The sequence below is a fragment of the Myotis nattereri genome (assembly GCF_964212035.1).
Source record: "Myotis nattereri genome assembly, chromosome: 2".
Lineage (NCBI taxonomy): Eukaryota > Metazoa > Chordata > Mammalia > Chiroptera > Vespertilionidae > Myotis > Myotis nattereri.
The window spans coordinates 90649387-90666818 of NC_138076.1; the positions used below are offsets into that span (position 1 = coordinate 90649387).

At 37.2% G+C, this 17432-nt stretch overlaps 1 protein-coding gene across 1 annotated transcript in view; it reads right to left on the reverse strand.

Moving 5' to 3' along the window:
• The window catches only part of INTS6 (integrator complex subunit 6), a 119878-nt gene that overhangs the window by 24128 nt on the left and 78318 nt on the right, over positions 1-17432 (reverse strand). Inside the window, exons 6-12 of the mRNA XM_081082813.1 lie at positions 14666-14791; positions 12886-13040; positions 6084-6236; positions 5303-5435; positions 3723-3817; positions 1807-1917; positions 174-389 (exon numbers count right to left, since the gene is read on the reverse strand). Of these exons, the coding sequence (XP_080938939.1) occupies positions 174-389; positions 1807-1917; positions 3723-3817; positions 5303-5435; positions 6084-6236; positions 12886-13040; positions 14666-14791 (989 nt within the window). The remainder of the gene's footprint in view (positions 1-173; positions 390-1806; positions 1918-3722; positions 3818-5302; positions 5436-6083; positions 6237-12885; positions 13041-14665; positions 14792-17432) is intronic.

Here is a 17432-nt window from a genome sequence, read left to right on the forward strand (position 1 = left end):
GTCTGTTTTAATTCTAAAATTCAATTATTCAATCAAAGTATAATGATCATTATTCTGCAGAGGCATAAAAAGTACTTCTGAAAATTTGGACAGTTTCAGTTAACAGAAAATTTGATCTATATTCAATATAACAGAATATAACTAGAGCAGTACTAAATTCATGTAACTATTACCTTATTGAGCAAAGCAACTTGGAACCCAGTGTATTCTTTCATGTTCAGGTCCAGAAGTCTATGAGGAACATCCTCTGAAATTCCCTGGAGGAGTTGTTGAAAATCTTTCCTATAGGCCATTGATAAACCATGTGATCGGCTTCGGACTTTAATTCCAGTTTCCTGTACTACTTTTTTGCCTACAGATCCAATGACTCGATCAGATTCTATTTTGGCCTACAGTAAAAAACAAACAAGAATATCTTGATATAATCTAAATTGGTAAATTAAATACTATAGTTTTAATCTTCTATAAACTAAACATTTATGTATTTTAAAAGTATATAAGAAATTAAAATCTCAAGTGACATACTTTATATCAACTACTTGGTAAATTAAACATAGTTTAAACAATGTCTTATGATTTTAAATCATTATTATAACCTTTTGGAGCAGGGTGAACAAACACAACTTTAATTGTATTTACCTATCTAATTTTTTTTAAAAACATTTTTATTGATTTTTTTAAAGAGAGGAAAGGAGAGGAAGAGAGAGAGAAACATCGATGAGAGAGAAACATCCATCAGCTGCCTCCTGCATGTCCCATACAAAGGATTGAGCCTGCAACCAGCACATGTGTCCTGACTGGGAATTGAACTGGTGAACTCTAAGTGCATGGGACCATGCTTAATCTATGGAGCCACATCAACCAGGCTAATTGTATTTATTAATACCTACTATACTTAAACCATGAAATGTAAAGACGCCCTAAATGAAAATATGTATTTCTAATTCAGAGCTGATATAAAATTAGAAAAATATCATTGCACCAATATTTACTTAAAGATATTAGTATATAACTAATGTTCATAAATACAGCAAATGATGATGTAATTTTTCACTGGAAAGCAAATACCATTATTTTGACTCTTTACAACCTGCATTTCAATTACTGGTAGCAGTGAAAGTAGAGATGGCAGAAGTCCTGGGAAAATGTTGTATTTTATATGACAGTAATAACTTGGCAATGAGTTAAACTCTATTGCTGAACTACCATAGTATCTGTTAATGTGATTTATGCCCAAAATAATAAAATTCAATGACTCTTACAAACATTTCAAACTAAACTACCATTTTGAAAGAAAAAAACACACACTATAGGTTTTAAAGCACAAAAGAAACTGGTATTTTATCCTAGAAAAATAACTTTCTAACATAAATTTCTCAAAGAAAACAGAATATTCACACAGAGGAAGTCTAGGAAGCCATTTCATAAACTAGGAATTATTATTTGAAATTAACATTTCAAATCATAGCATACCATGTACTTGAGACAGAATTATGGATATATTAGAGGCCTGATGCACGAAATTCGTACAAGACTAGGCCTTCACAGCCCGGCTGCCTTGGCCAGCCCTCACAGCCCCAGCTCTGTCTGGAAGGTATTCCAGAGGGTTGTTCCGTTGTTCGGCCATTTGGTCAATTTGCATATTATGCTTTTATTATTATAGATTATTATAGATGATATGTGATTTTAAAATGTAATATAGTAATATAATGAAATTCTTTTAGGATTATCAAGAACTAATATCTGGTCTGCTAACCATCTTAAAAACCATTCAAAATATGTAATGGCTCTATTTCTTAACATTACCTGTTGACTCAATTTTTTGAGGTATGAAATGACACTGTAACTTAGTCCATATTCCATACTGTCTGCTATGAGGTTAGGTGCTCCCATCATTCTAACAGCTTTCCTCAGAGGCTATAGGCAAAAAAACAACAACCATCACTTGTCAGAAATTTATGGCTAGATGTATTATGTCAGTTTTGAACATTTTTGCCCCCCAAATTTCTCCTTTTCTTCAATAAGAAAGTAACAACATATTTGTATTTCAGTAAAATGTTTGTGTTGTATGAAAGGCAGTTTGAAATACTAGTAAAAAGGGATTAGAGACTATAATAATAACACTCAGGGTGAGAAAAGGTGAAGTCTTGAACTTCTTAGTATCGCTGGAGATAGTAAATTTAAAAGAAATAGCAGGAGACACTGCAGAGGTAGATTTGGTAGAACTTGGGTAGTAGCTGAAAAGGAGTAAAAGGAAATAGAAGATTTCTACTTTTGGTAACTGTGTGGGTGTGACTCAACCACTCACTAGCTTTGTAACACTATACCAGGTTATATAACCTCTCTCTTAGTTTCTCATTTATAAATGACAATAATAGTATCTACTTCACATGGTTGTCATTGTTTTAAATGAATCAATACAAGTAAAGCACTTATAAAAGCAACTGGCACACAGTAAGCATTCAGTAGGTGTTAATGATTATGACCATTATCATTAGCTGGGCTGAAAAAAACCAAAACAGAAAGAAGCTCTGAAGGAAAAATGAGGAGAAAAAAAGTCTAATATTTATTATGGATGTGATATAGTGAAATAATATTTAATTGTAATGAGAGACCAATTGAAACCACTTTGTACAATGAAAAATATCACTAGCAGGAGTGTCTAGCATATTTGAATGGAATACAGACAGAAAAAGGGTGATAATTCATTGACATATTAGAAAGTGTATAAGCCTTTGTGTAAAACTAGAATCAAATCCCAGCTCTGATATTTAATATCCATGTAGCTTTGGCTAAATCCTCAGGTTGCTATGAAATGTAAATGAGTCAACATATGTAACATTTGATATTCAAAGTGTTTCTTCCTTTCACTCTCTTACATGGCAGGCATTATGTGCTAGACTCTCATAAACTTATCACTTAAAACTATAAAATATGACTTTTAAAGTTCAAGAAATTAATGTTCTTATGAGGAACCATTTACAAAGATCAGTTATAGTCAAATGTTATAATATTCCTGAATTAAAAGCAGAAGTAATGTCTAAAAAAGTTACTTTTCATAAAATAAAGTACACTTAATAATATACACATTATTGGTCTTATCTCTATGAGAAACTAGGTTTTAAGTAATTAGAAAATTTATGGTTCTAAAAATATATGGTTCTATGAGAATATACACATATCTTAACCTAAAAACATATTTCTGAAGATTCAGGAACTAATGAAACAAAAATAATTTTATACCCTTAGAGAGAAATAATTCTGAAATGGCAATTAAAAAATACAGTACAACAATTGAGATTAAAGACCTAAATTCTAAAGCCAGACTGCCTGGGACTGAATTCCAGTGCCCCATATATTGCAATGTAGCCTTAGACAACTTAATATTTTAGTGCTTTAGTTTCCTCATCTGTGAAACAGGAACAATGATCATTCCTACCTCAGAGGATTACCATATAAATTAAATAAGATTAATACATGTAAAGTACTTAGGACAGTACCAGGGGCAGGGTAAGCATTGTATATATTCATGATCATCATCATTATCATTTTGCAAGTCATGAAACATTTCTTTCCCACAATATCTATATTGGTTATTTGTACACACAATTTTCATGACATTTAATCTATAACAGCATTAAATAGAAGTTTGTAATGCAATAAAGTGTAAGCATAATATAAAACTTTATAACAACTTCTATTTTTAACAATAATATTCTTACCCCAAGATAGTAGGGAGGCATTGTCTTCAAATAACTTTCGAATGACTGTCTCCATTTCAATGTTGGTTTTGCTTTATGTACTTTAAACAAGTCATCTATAAATGTATAATGTAAACAAACTATTATTACTCATTGTTCTCACAGATGAAAATCAGGTCAGATTAGTCTGTTTTCTTATTTGTAAGAGGAAGAGTAACATGAGATATAAGCTTTTAATAAAATAAAAGTAGTAAAATTTTTGGTTCTGGAATTTTCAATTAGTAATACCATTTTTTTAAAAAAAGCCAGTAATTGTATAGAATTACATCAAGGTGGAATCAGGAAACACACAAGGAAAAACTGTACCCTATATAGACCTGGACATGAAACAGATTTGAGAAAAGAAACAAGTATGCAAAGTGTTTTCTATAAAATATACCTACTAATATTTTGACTACAAAATCTGAAGTGATTTCATAAAGGAAAATTAGTCTTCTCCAATAGTACTCTTCAAAAATTATAGACAAATGGTCCCCATAAACTAACTTTAGGCTTTTATCATATTACTAGAGGCCCGGTGCATGAAATTCATGCAGGGTTGGGGTGGGGGGGTGGGGGTGGGGGTTGAGGGCAGGGTCCCCTCAGCCCAGCCTGCACCCTCTCCAATCTAGGACCCCTCAGGGAATGTCCAACTGCAGGTTTAGGCCCCATCCTCCTTCTCACAATCTGGGACTGCTGGCTCCTAACTGCTCACCTGCCTGCCTGCCTGATTGCCCCTAACCCCTCTGCCTGCCTGCCTGATCGCCCCTAACTTCCCTCCCCTGCTGGCCTGATTGCCCCTAAGTGCCTCTGCCTCGGCCCCCGCCACTGTGGCTTTGTCTGGAAGGAAGGCAGGATGACCAGAAGATGTCCAGTTGACCCGGTTTAATTAGCATACTATCCTTTTATTAGTATAAATTTTGGAACAGGTTAATTCTTTTTTAAAAATAAAAATATCTGCCAAGTGAAATTAAGATAAATTCTTAGAAGAAAATACACTCAGATTTTATGACTATGCTTCACAAAATGTCTTATTTACCAAATACAAAGCCTACGTTACTAATTCTATGTAAGAAATCGAACTTAAATTTAATCTAACTTAAAGAATTAGAATATTTAATTTTTTTTAATCCTCACCTGAGGACATGTTTATTGATTTTAGAGAGAGACACATCGATCAGTTGCCTCTTATATGAGTCCCAGCCGGGCATCGAACACTAAAACCTGGGTATGTGTCTTGACCGGGAATCAAACCCAGAACCTTTTGGTCTACAGGACAAGGCTCCAACCAACTGAGTCACCTGGCCAGGGCTAGAATATTTAATTAAAAAATTTAAAATATACTACCTTCATAAATTGTTGACTCAAAGGTGATTTGACACTGCCTTTCAATTTGCCACAAACATGTAATAAAACGACTTTTGACAGGTTTAAAATTTTAAAGACATTTTCATTAATTTTTAGCAGATAAAAGACTCACAAAAAACGTTCCCAAAGTTTATTTTTAGGAAATATGTATGTATGTATGCTAAGCCACAGAGAATGTGACAAGAATGACTTACCTAAAAGGGGAAGGAGGACTGGGTAATTGTAAGGCATCACAAATAAGTTGACACAATTCAGTGCTGTACTGGCTTTCAAGTAACCAAAGGGATGACCAAGTTCACTATATTTTGCACTATTGCTCACATATACCTGTTAAAAAGGAGTGGTTAAAACTTATTATTATTATTTTTAATATATTTTATTGAGTTTTTTTACAGTGAGGAGGGGAGAGGGATAGAGAGTTAGAAACATCGATGAGAGAAAAACATCGATCAGCTGCCTTCTGCACACCCCCTACTGGGGATGTGCCTGCAATCAAGGTACATGCCCTTTACCGGAATTGAACCTGGGACCCTTCAGTCTGCAGGCCGACGCTCTATCCACTGAGCCAAACTGGTTAGGGCAAAACTTATTATTTTTTAATCCTCATCTGAAGATACGTTTTTACTGAGTTTGAGAGGAAGGGAGAGGTAGAGAGAGAGAGAGGGAGGGAGGGAGAGAGGGAGGAATGTGAGAAAGAGAGAGAGGGAGAGAGAGACACACACACACACACACATCAATTCACTGCCTCCCTGATGTGCCCGGATTGGGACTGAACCCGAAACCTGTGTATGTGCCCTGACCAGAAATCAAACTCACAACCTTTTGGTGATGACTTTTCCAACCAAATGAGCCACACTGGCCAGGGCAAAACTTCGTATTTTTATGAAGGTTAAAACCTTTACAGAATGTTATATAAACTATTGATTTTATTTAACTTTTTAGGAAACATTTAACTTAAATAATTGTTCAGCTCACCTGCCAACATGTTTGAGGAGATTTCCTTTCCAGGATAAATTGAGTCAGTGGTGAAGGTTCCAACTCGTATTTGTCAAAAGGCAATTTGTCAATAACCATTGGTTCACAGTCTGTACAGGAAAACTTCACTACAGGATGAGATGTACGAGGTGGCTAGAGGGGAAAATCTTATTACTATTTACACAAAATACCAGAAACAAACTCACTTTCAGTATCCCTCATTACCAAAATTTACTTAGTTTCTAAGTTTTGCTAGTCAGAGTTTAATTTACTACAGAAAGCATCATTAGCTGAAAGAAAATACTTGAAAATGCAAAGCTTAAATTATATAATATTCAGAAGAAAAACACAAAACACTTCAAAATCTATATAAAATGGAAATCTTTTTAGGTTTACAATGTAAAATTTTAGACTAAGCACTCATTGAGTTTTATATCCAAGAAACAAGAAACATATAGAAACCTTCAATTTTAAGTCCTCACTTGTAGAAATTTAATTACTTGTATAGAGTAGTGGTTTCCAAACTGATCATATACCTTCAAATTTTTGAATACACAATTAAGTTAGGACATTATATATATTTATTTTATAATTATTTATAAATTATTAAGCATGTATATATGTATAGGTACACAATAAAAGTTTTGTTTTTTTAAAAAAATGTATTTTATTGATTTTTTACAGAGAGGAAGGGAGAGGGATAGAGAGTTAGAAACACTGATGAGAGAGAAACATTGATCAGCTGCCTCCTGCACAGCCCCTACTGGGGATGTGCCCACAACCAAGGTACATCCCCTTGATCGGAATCGAACCTGGGACCCTTGAGTCCGCAGGCTGATGTTCTATCCGCTGAGCCAAACCAGTTAAGGCCACAATAAAAGTTTTAATGTATTCTTTCCCTATTGTGGTAGACTATTTTGGTTATCCCTGTGGTTTATACACCCTACTTCTAGAAATACAATACTTCAAAGGAAAAAAAGGGTGGGAGCATGTTACTCTATTTTCTCCTTAATAGTTTCCTTCTTAAAAATCTCATTGGTCTTTTTTGAGGGTCACACTGAGCTCCAACCAGCTTTAGGGGCATCTTTACAAGTCAGGAACATTGCAGAAGACATCAAGGCCAAAATCAAGATCTACCAGCCTGCCCTCTGAGAGTCACTTCCTCAGCCAGAACTGGAAAGGGAGTTGCTGGCCACCTGGGGGGATATGTCTCCGTATATGAAAGTTACTGGTGAATGTACAAGTACCCCTGTCCCATATCTTGGGTGTCAGCCTAGGACACAACCACCAGGCAGAAGTCATGATTCCTGAGAAGATCTGAACTGGCCCCACACATCTCTCTGTCCTTCATCCTTCTCCCAGGGTGGCAAAGGAAGCCCTGGGTACATGGTGATTCCCATCCTGGGACCTTGAATCATGACTTAACTAATAATAATTGTTGGAAAATGGAAAATAAAATCTCACCAAATGAAGATCGGTGGAGAAAATATGAGCTATGAAGATATAATTTAAAATTTCATAGTTATAAAGGATTCTCAGCCTTGGTTACTATGTGTACATTGGTGGCTCCCAAATCTGTGTTGGGACCAGATCCCTCTCATTTCTCTTATGTATTCAACAGCCTGCTAGACATAAACTAAATCTCCTATAGGTCCCTCAGATACATTATAATCCAATTTGTTATTTCTCCTCCAAACCACAAAATCTATTCTAAAAACCTAGATATTATCCTTAATATCTTCTATTTATCCTCCATATTTAACTGTCACAAAGATCTAGATAAAGAGTCCATAAATTCCAAGCCACTTAGCAGAATACAAACATGGCAGGTGCTCAGTATTTAGTTACTACCCTCAGTCAGTACTAAATTCCCATCTCTCTAGAAATTTATCTTCTATTTCTTATCACTCTAATTCATGCCTTCATTTCTCAGACTAGACTTGTATAACTGCTTATTTTTAACTAGTTTCCCTAATTATTCAGCACCCTCTAAGGCCATGAAATGTATATGATCATGTAATTACCCTACCTGAAATTATTTGATAAAAGTAATAGCCAATCACCTGAAAATGGGGTCCAGACTCTCATCATACACAAAGATCCTTAATGATCTGGTCCCCATCTGCCTTTCAACCACCACACTGTGTACACTCTGTGCTCCTGCCATGCCAAACTATTTGCAACTGCTCAAATAGATCATCTTTCACGTTCCTGTATTTCACATGTTATCCTTGACTGCTTTATTATTTTCTCCCTTGTATATTGCAAATAAAGTTTTGAAGTCTGAACTGGCAAGTATCAACCACTAAAAGACTTCTTTCCTTATACTCATCCCCACCCTGTATCCTAAACACATACCAGGCAATTGGGCACCACCTCCTTTGGGTTCTGGTCTGCCCCCCTATTACAGGTAACACACTGTACTCTACTATGTTTATATGTCTGACCTTCCTATAAAATGGTTAGGTCAACAGGGCGAGCACTACGTTTTATTCATCTCATGCTCCTGTGCCTAAGTTGTACCTAACACATTGCTTATTGCATCAGTCCATGAAACTCACTTGTTTTTTGGATGAAAATATTGAGGTCAAGGGAAAAGAGAGGCAGAGGGAATCCTCTAGAATTTGGCAAACAAATTTTGCATTATTTCAGTTAATCCCCCAAACAAGCCTATGAGATAGGAGCTACTATAATTATTTAACAGATAGGAAATTAAGGTTTCGCTAATAACTGGTAGAGCCATGATTCAAATTCAGAATCAGTCTCTAATAAATCACACTTATTTTCAATATCAATACTTTTTATTTGAAATAAAAATTTATTTCCCCTCTAATATCCTTTAGTCACTAAATTTTGCCAGTTCTTCCCATTATCATCTTTCTTATGATTCTTTCTTCTATCATCTTAATCCAAACTCTTAATATCTCTTACGTGAACTATTGCAATTGCCCAATAGGAAACCTGACTACCTTCCAACACATCTACTTTTGCTGCAAATAACAACCACCAGATCAATTTTCCTAAAGCACTCTGTAAAAAATGTCATCAGTTATCCTTTCAGTCCCACTGAAAAAGTCTTAAATTCCTTAACCCTGCACTTAAAGTCATGAACAATTTGGCTCATTTAATAGTACTCTCAATGTACTCTCAATATGTGTTTTGACCCACATTACTCAGGAATACACTTGTTTTTCCTCTAAATACACCTTGATCTATTTACTTCCATACTTTTTCCTCATACTATTTTCTCTCCCCACTGAAATCCTATCCACACTTCAAATTCCTCTATGGCTTGTAATAATTTGCAATAGATATGTTAATAGATATTGCTTGTGATCCTGATTTTGAATTTCTATTAGGACTCAACAAAGTACCATTTGTACTACTGTAGGTATTAAATAAAGACTATAGACTGAATAACCAACAAGACAATATTTCATACAAATATGTTATCTGTTCTATAAGAGTTGAAAGAGCTCCAGAAGAGAAAGTAAAATGAACAAAGAAATTGAGAATTTCTCTATAAGGCCAGACTGGAAAAACTATGATGGTTCAATCAGAAAAAAAGAAAAGGAATAAAGAAGATACCTCACTGAAATTTATAAAACCTTAATTTCATTAAACCCCAAATGAATAAAAGAAATATCACTTTATAGAGCTTGTGTAGATTAAAAGTAAATATTATCCTAAAGAGTTGATATAGGTTTAAAGTATAAAAGGTGTCAAATAGGATTCAGTTTAACTCATAAATGATAGCTATATGAAACATTCAAGACTGCTTAATGGTATCTGAAATATAATTCTTATCTTCAAAGTAATAAAAATATAATTCTTCTAAGGGTAATTTGCCATGCTCTCCCACAAAATAGCCATGATGCCCTCAAATACTAGAAATATACTAATGCGAAAGAAAATATATTAACAAGATTAGATTGTTTTGTATAAATTTACCTTATTATTAGAAAAACCATATTGTGAACACTGATAATTCATATATATCATTCAATAAGTCCCACTGTTTCTTTTGTTGTTTTCTTATTCCTCATTAGAGGATATTTTTCCTTTGTTTTTTTTAGAAAGGATGGAAGAGAGAGGGAAAGACAGAGAGAAATATTGATGTGAGAGAAACACATTGATTAGTTGCCTCCTGTACGAGCCCGGCCCAGGCCAGGGAGGAGCCTGCAATAGAGGTGTGTGCTCTTGACCGGAATTGAACCCTAGACCCTTCAGTCTGCAGGCTGACACTCTATCCACTTAGCCACACTGGCTATGGCAAGCCTCATTGTTTCTAAAAAATAATTCATGTAGCCCAGCTCATGTGGCTCAGTGGTAGAGTGTCGACCTATGAAACAGGAGGTCACAGTTTGATCCCAGGTGCAGAAAGGCAGCCAATCAATAATTATCTCTCATCATTAATGTTTCTTTCTCTCTCTCTCCATCTCCCTTCCTCTTTGAAATCAATAAAAATCTATTTTAAATAATAATAATCCTATCTAATAAAAGAGAAACATGGTAATTGGCGTACGACCGCTACCCTTCCCATTGGCTAATCAGCGAGATATGCAAATTAACTGCCAGCCAAGATGGCGGCAGGCAGCCAGGCAGCTTGAAACTAAGATGAGGCTTGCTTGCTTCAGTGACTGAGGACTCCAACGTTCCCCGCCTGCCGCTGGCCGCTGCAGGCCTCTGAGCTGGCAGTTTCAAACATTGTAACAAATATAGACGCTAAACAAAACCCCAGAAACCAGCTTTCAGCCGGCTGGGATCTCAGAGCTGGAGTTGATACAGAGTTTTGATTATAGAACCGAAACAAACCAGATACCTGCTTTCAGGAGCAGAGGCCTAAGAGCTGGAGCCTCAGAGCTAAAGCTGACCCAGAATAAAAAAAAAGAAAAGGAAAAAAGGAGCGGTTGCGAGCTTCAGTCCCAGCCTGAAAACAGCCCTCAGCCCCTCACCCAGACTGGCCAGGCACCCCAGTGGGGACCCCCACACTGAAGGGTGTGTGACCAGCTGCAAACAGCCATCAGCCCCTCACCCAGGCTGGTCAGGCACCCCAGTGTGGACCCCCACCCTGATCCAGGACACCTTTCAGGGCAAACCAGCCGGCCCCCACCCATCCACCAGGCCTCTATCCTATATAGTAAACGGGTAATATGCCTCCCAGCACTGGGATCAGCGGAGCTGAGAGGCCTCCCGGCACTGGGATCAGTGTGACAGGGGGCAGCGCCCAAACCCCCTGATCGCCCTGCGGCTCTGTGTGTGACAGGGGCGGGGCCACAACCTCCCTATCGGGGCCCTGCTCTGTTCATGACAGGTGAAAGCGCCCCAACCCCCTGATCGGCCCTACTCTGTGACTGATAGGGGGGAGCTCCCCAAACCCCTGATCACCCTGCGGCTCTGTGTGTGACAGGGTGCGGCGCCCCAACCCTCTCACCTCACGGGCCCTGCTTTGTGTGTGACGGGGTAGAGCCATAACCTCCCCATTGGCCCTGCTCTGAGTGTGAGAGTGGCGGCGCCCCAAACCCCTTGATCAGCCCTGCTCTGTGGGTGATAGAGGGCGGCGCCCAACCTCCCCCCCCCCCCCCCACGGGCCCTGCTCTGTGTGTGATGGGGTAGAGCCATAACCTCCCCATCGGCCCTGCCTTGAGTGTGACAGTGGCAGCGCCCCAACCCCTTGATCAGCCCTGCTCTGTGGGTGATAGAGGGCGGCGCCCCAACACCCTGATCAGCCCTGCTCTGTGTGTGACAGGGGCGGTGCAACAACTCCCCTATCGGCCCTACTCTGTGAGTGACAGGGGGGAGCTCCTCAACCCCCTGATGGGCCCTGCTCTGTGCGTGACAGGGGGGAGCTCCCCAGCCCCCTGATGGGCCCTGCTCTGTGCGTGACAGGGGGGAGCTCCCCAACCCCCTGATCGGCCCTGCTCTGTGCGTGACAGGGGGCAGCGCCCTAACCCCGATTGGCCCTGCTCTGTGCGTGACAGGGGGTGGCGCCACAACCTCCCCATCGACTCTGCCTTGAGTGTGACAGGGGGCGGTGCCCCAATCCCCCAATCGGCCCTACCCTGAGCGTGAGTGAGGGTGGCATCGCAACCTCCCAATCCGCCCTGCTCTGTGCATGACAGGGGCGGCGCCCCAACTCCCCAATCGGCCCTGCTCTGAGCCCAACCAGGGGCTGCACCTAGGGATTGGGCCTGCCCTCTGCCACCCAGGAGCAGGCCTAAGCCAGCAGGTCGTTATCTCCCAAGGGGTCCCAGACTTCGAGAGGGCACAGGTTGGGCTGAGGGACCCCCCCCCACCCCCCCGAGTGCACAAATTTTTGTGTACCGGTCCTCTAGTAATTCATATAAACAAGACCAGAAAATCTTTCTACCTTAAATCTCTAGACTGACAACACTGAATATAACTAAAACCATGCAAGTCAACTCCTAAGAGACTGAAAGCAAACTATCAAAATTATTGTGGAAGCCTTAACTTAAGTTCCAAATTATGTCTCCAAGACAAATCTTTATGTTACATTATGTTTAGAGTCCAAAGAGAAACTCATTATATTTATGATTCTGTACCCAGATGCTAAATAATAAAAACATAAGCATAGTATTAGATTCTAAACAAAACAGATGACTTTTTTCCCATTACTACATAACAATACAGTATACTAAAGCAACTAATAGCTTATCATAGCACTCTGAACATCTTTCTGATTCCTGTAAACTAGCCACACATTTAACTGATAACAGTAAAACTAGTATGAAAAACAACTAAATGGCTACTATTACAAAGTCACAGTTTCTCTGGTACTTACTAGTGTTGGAGAATTCTGATCTGGCCAAAAAGACTCTGGAACAGGCCAATGACCTATAGGAACCCCAGTTTTGGGATTTGGCCTGACATATATGAGTTTGTGACAGCTATGCCAAGGCTGAGATCCAAAAGGCCTCGATATATCTGGCTGCCCATCTATAGCAAAGAAATTGACACAAAAAAAGCATATATCATTAAGGGGAAAATATCAAAAAGTTCAATTATATCTCTTATTACTTAATAAAAATGTCCCAATACTTGTTCAATTCTGAATTGGCCTAGTTTGCTTAAATGGTACAATACTATCACAACTGCTTAACATTTATATGAGATTAAAATTTATTAGAGAGTAAAGTCTGCAAATGCCAACTATGAGTTCAGCAGTTGAAAGGAGGGCTCACAGTATCATTTGCTTGCCCAATCAGAATATGTAAAACATACTTCATGGTAAATAGTTATATAATGAATGATATGTTTCCCCATCAGATGATAAAGGCAAACACTCAATATCTTCATCATTGTGGTTGACTTAGGAAATACTAGGTAAGTATTGCTAAAAAAGTAATCATTTTAACTAAAGCCTAATAACTAAAGAAAAACTTAATATGCAAACCCAGATTTGAAATACCTACCTTTTTTTAAAAAAAATAATTTTTATTTCTTGAAGTATTACAAAGAGTATTACATATGTCTCCTTCCCCCCCCCCCCCCCCTTGACATTCCCCCGGCCTCCCCTACCCCCTAGTGTCTTGTGTCCATTGGTTATACTTACATGCATGCATATAAGTCCTTTGGTTGATCTCTTAACCCCCCCCCCCCCCAATCTTCCCACTGTAGTTTGACAGTCTGTTCAATGCTGCTCTGCTCTGCATCTACCCCTGTTCATCAGTCTATACTGGTCCCCATTATCTGTCCCAACCTCACTGGAGCCGTCCCAACCTCACCGGGGCCGTTTTGTCCTCACCAGGGCCTTCTTGACCTCACCGGGGCCGTCCCGACCTCACTGGGGTCATCCCTACCTCACCGGGGCCGTTTCAATACCTACTTTTAATCTGAAATAATTCTACCAAAATAGCAACCCTCTTCAACTAAACATTTATTTAGTGCCTAACTTTAAGTCAAGTACTAAAATATAAAAATAAATACATTCCATGCCTAACATTCAATTAAAAATTTAAAAAACAGAAACAATGATACAATTTATATAATCTTAACTGTCTTCTGCTCCTTTCCTATAATCCACCCCCTGAGGATACCCATTTTTTCATCTCTATGACCTTTCTCTTCTCCCACTCTGTGGATCACCTCTGCCAAGTGTCGTTAATGACTTTCTAGTTCTTGTTATAAGCTCCATTGTATAATGCAAAGGGTCCAGATGTAATAGCTGTCCATTGGTTCTAAGGTAACTCCTTATACCTTTTAATATAAATAGTTCATGATCATAGAACATTGGAATAAAGCTAGGTGGAGCTTAGCTGGAGTTAAATAATCCAGTTTAATGGTACAGGCTGGTTCCTCGTGTTTAGAACCGCATAAATCATTTGGTTCTGGCCAGTCTGATCCTTAGAAAAAATAGTGCTAAGGAATTAAACAAACACCTAGAGTTCGCTCTTGTGAATTAAGGGACATGGGAGAAGCATATATACAGGAGAGAGACAACATTATAATACTAACAAGGAATATAAGGTTGCTTAAAAAGGTCTATGGCTCTTATTTTTCAATTGTAGATGAATAATTGATACAGCAAGTTTAGAATGTCTATAAGAAAAGTGTGATAATACCTTCTACAGGGGAAGGATCTGGTCCTGCTTTTTCAAAGTTTATTACCACTCCACTTTGCACTTTCTGCACCAAGGACTCCAGACACTGATTAAGCATTCTTGGAGAACATACAGAGTAAGAGCGACCTGTGATTTAAAAAAAAAAGTAAAATAAAGTGAACTAGTCAGTTGTAGAAAATCCTACCTTTAGTAAGAAAGAATAATAGTGGATTTTCTGACAGTATATTGGTTAACAAAAGTTCAATGGTAAAGCTTGACTTATTTCATTATCTTCTGCAAGAATGAACAAAATAGAAATTTTCAATAAACCAACAATTCCATGTCGTGAGAGTCTATAAATTTTTTCCTTCCAATAATGGGTACATGGAAAATAGAAATCTTGTTCTGAACAAACCACAATAAAAATGTCATATTTTACTTAGATATGATATAGTGTGATTTCAAAAATATAGACATAAAAAACTATCTCCAACTGTTACCTAATACAATTAATTTATCTTTACTATACTAGTACATACACAACATCTAGGATCTAGCTCCCCCAAAACCTTACTCCTGCTTAACAAGTATTATCAATAAAATTAATGCTAAGCACATAGGAGATTACGTATTTAATTGATCTGCCGACAGTTATTGCTTATTTTAAATATTTTCATTTTAATATACAGATGGTAGCATGTGCTTTTCTAAATTTCATTTGGCTTATATGCTTGAAAATTACCTATCTTAACTAAACTTCCCTTTTGAATATTTTAAATCTACAGGATTTTTAGTTCAGAAACATTGAAATGCTAGTAATTAATAAGAAAATACTAATAAAAGGATCCCTTAAACAGAAATTTTCAATATATCTAGACCTGTGCTATCCCATATGTGGTCACTGGCCACACATGGCTATTAAAAACTAAAAATATGGCTAGTCCAAATTGAGATGTACATTAAGTTTAAAATATACACCTGATTTTGTAGTCTTAATATGAAAATTACATAAAATGTCTCAACAATTTTAAATATAGATTTCACGTGAAAATATTTTATATATATTAAGATATTAAAATTAATTTCACCTTTTTCTCTTTAATGTGACTACTATAAAATTTATAATTACATATTTAACTTGAACCATATTTCTATTATATGTGTTAAAACAGACCAATACTGAAAAGCTTAACAACTAAAATAATCTTTACACATCTTATAACATAATTTGCAATGAGCTTAATATGGAATTTTACAAATTCAACAATTCAATCAAACATGACTATATCATTGTATCTGACATACCAAATTACCTATATCAATTTATATTTAACATGTGGTTTGCTAAAGGCTATTCAGAAAACAGAACATTAGGCAGCAGTGTGATTCAAATCCTCAGAGTCAGCTTTACTTAGAAAGCAAGTATCATATAACAAGTAACTTATCATTGTATGATAATGATAGCTGGAATCATAAAAATACCTACCAATTACAGAGTGTCTACGTGCCTGGCACCATTCTAATCATCATATTAATTTATTTAATCCTAAGTAACAATGGTTGGGCTACTTTCTCCCAATAAGAAATAAGAAAACTAAAAGCACGAAGAGGTTAACTAATTTATCCAAGTTAGTACGCTAGTACAGCTAAGATTCAAATCCTTAGAGTATTAGAAACTTTAATCTGGGTACACTTTGTTCCCCGGAAATTATGATGTTAATTTGAAATCAATATTGTTTTAAATGTCTATATGGAGTCATACTTAATTGAAAGAATTAGTAAATTATTTTTTCTCAGGCAATTTAAAAATGTACATAAAACAATACATTAAAAGGCTGACCATCTTGCCCTAACTGGTTTGGCTCAGTGGATAGAGCGTCAGCCTGCGGACTCAAGGGTCCCAGGTTCGATTCTGGTCAAGTGCATGTACCTTGGTTGCGGGCACATCCCCAGTGGGGAGTGTGTAGGAGGCAGCTGATCGATGTTTCTCTCGAATCGATGTTTCTAGCTTTCTATCCCTCTCCCTTCCTCTCTGTGAAAAATCAAAAAAAAAAAGGCTGACCATCTTATCACACAAAGTATGTAGAAGACTATACAAAGGTTGAATATCTTGTTTCATGAAACTTAAGCATATTCCTAAGATGTCATTAAAAAACAAAAGTTTTTAAGTGTGAAATTGTGGGAATTCTCTCTACTCCCCTAACCTGTGTCATCAATTAACTGATTAGGAAAATGTAAGTAAATGAGTTATGATCTTAGTATGAAATAAAATTACTAACAAATATGTTTAACAAAAATTAGAGAAAAAGTAAACTTGAGTGTGAATAAACTTGAGTCACTTGGCAAATAACAAAAATCCATTATTTTTTTTTTTTGAAAGTTAAAGAGAAATTTTGCCATTTTTACAAAGTGAGCCTATATCCTACAGAATGTTTCTCCTATTTTCTATGTAAAAACTCACCCCTTGGAATGTAAGATACTTTGAAGCATAAAGTTTCTAGGATCACTCGTTACATTTGTGCAGGAAACACACACCTTCAAGCCAAAAAGCTGGCTCACTTGTGGTTATGTAGAATCCACCAAAATTAAAATTAAAATCTAAATACAGTAGCCTGAAGACAGTAAGTGAAAAAAAAACTACAACTTTCCCACAGAAGTCTACTAGACAGCATTTTAGTATAACAGAGAAACAAAAGAAATATTTCTAAGTTGGGCAACAGTCCTTAACAGAGGCTAAGTTAAACTGATTTACTCTAGAAAACTGTCTTACAATTTTTATGCAACGCTT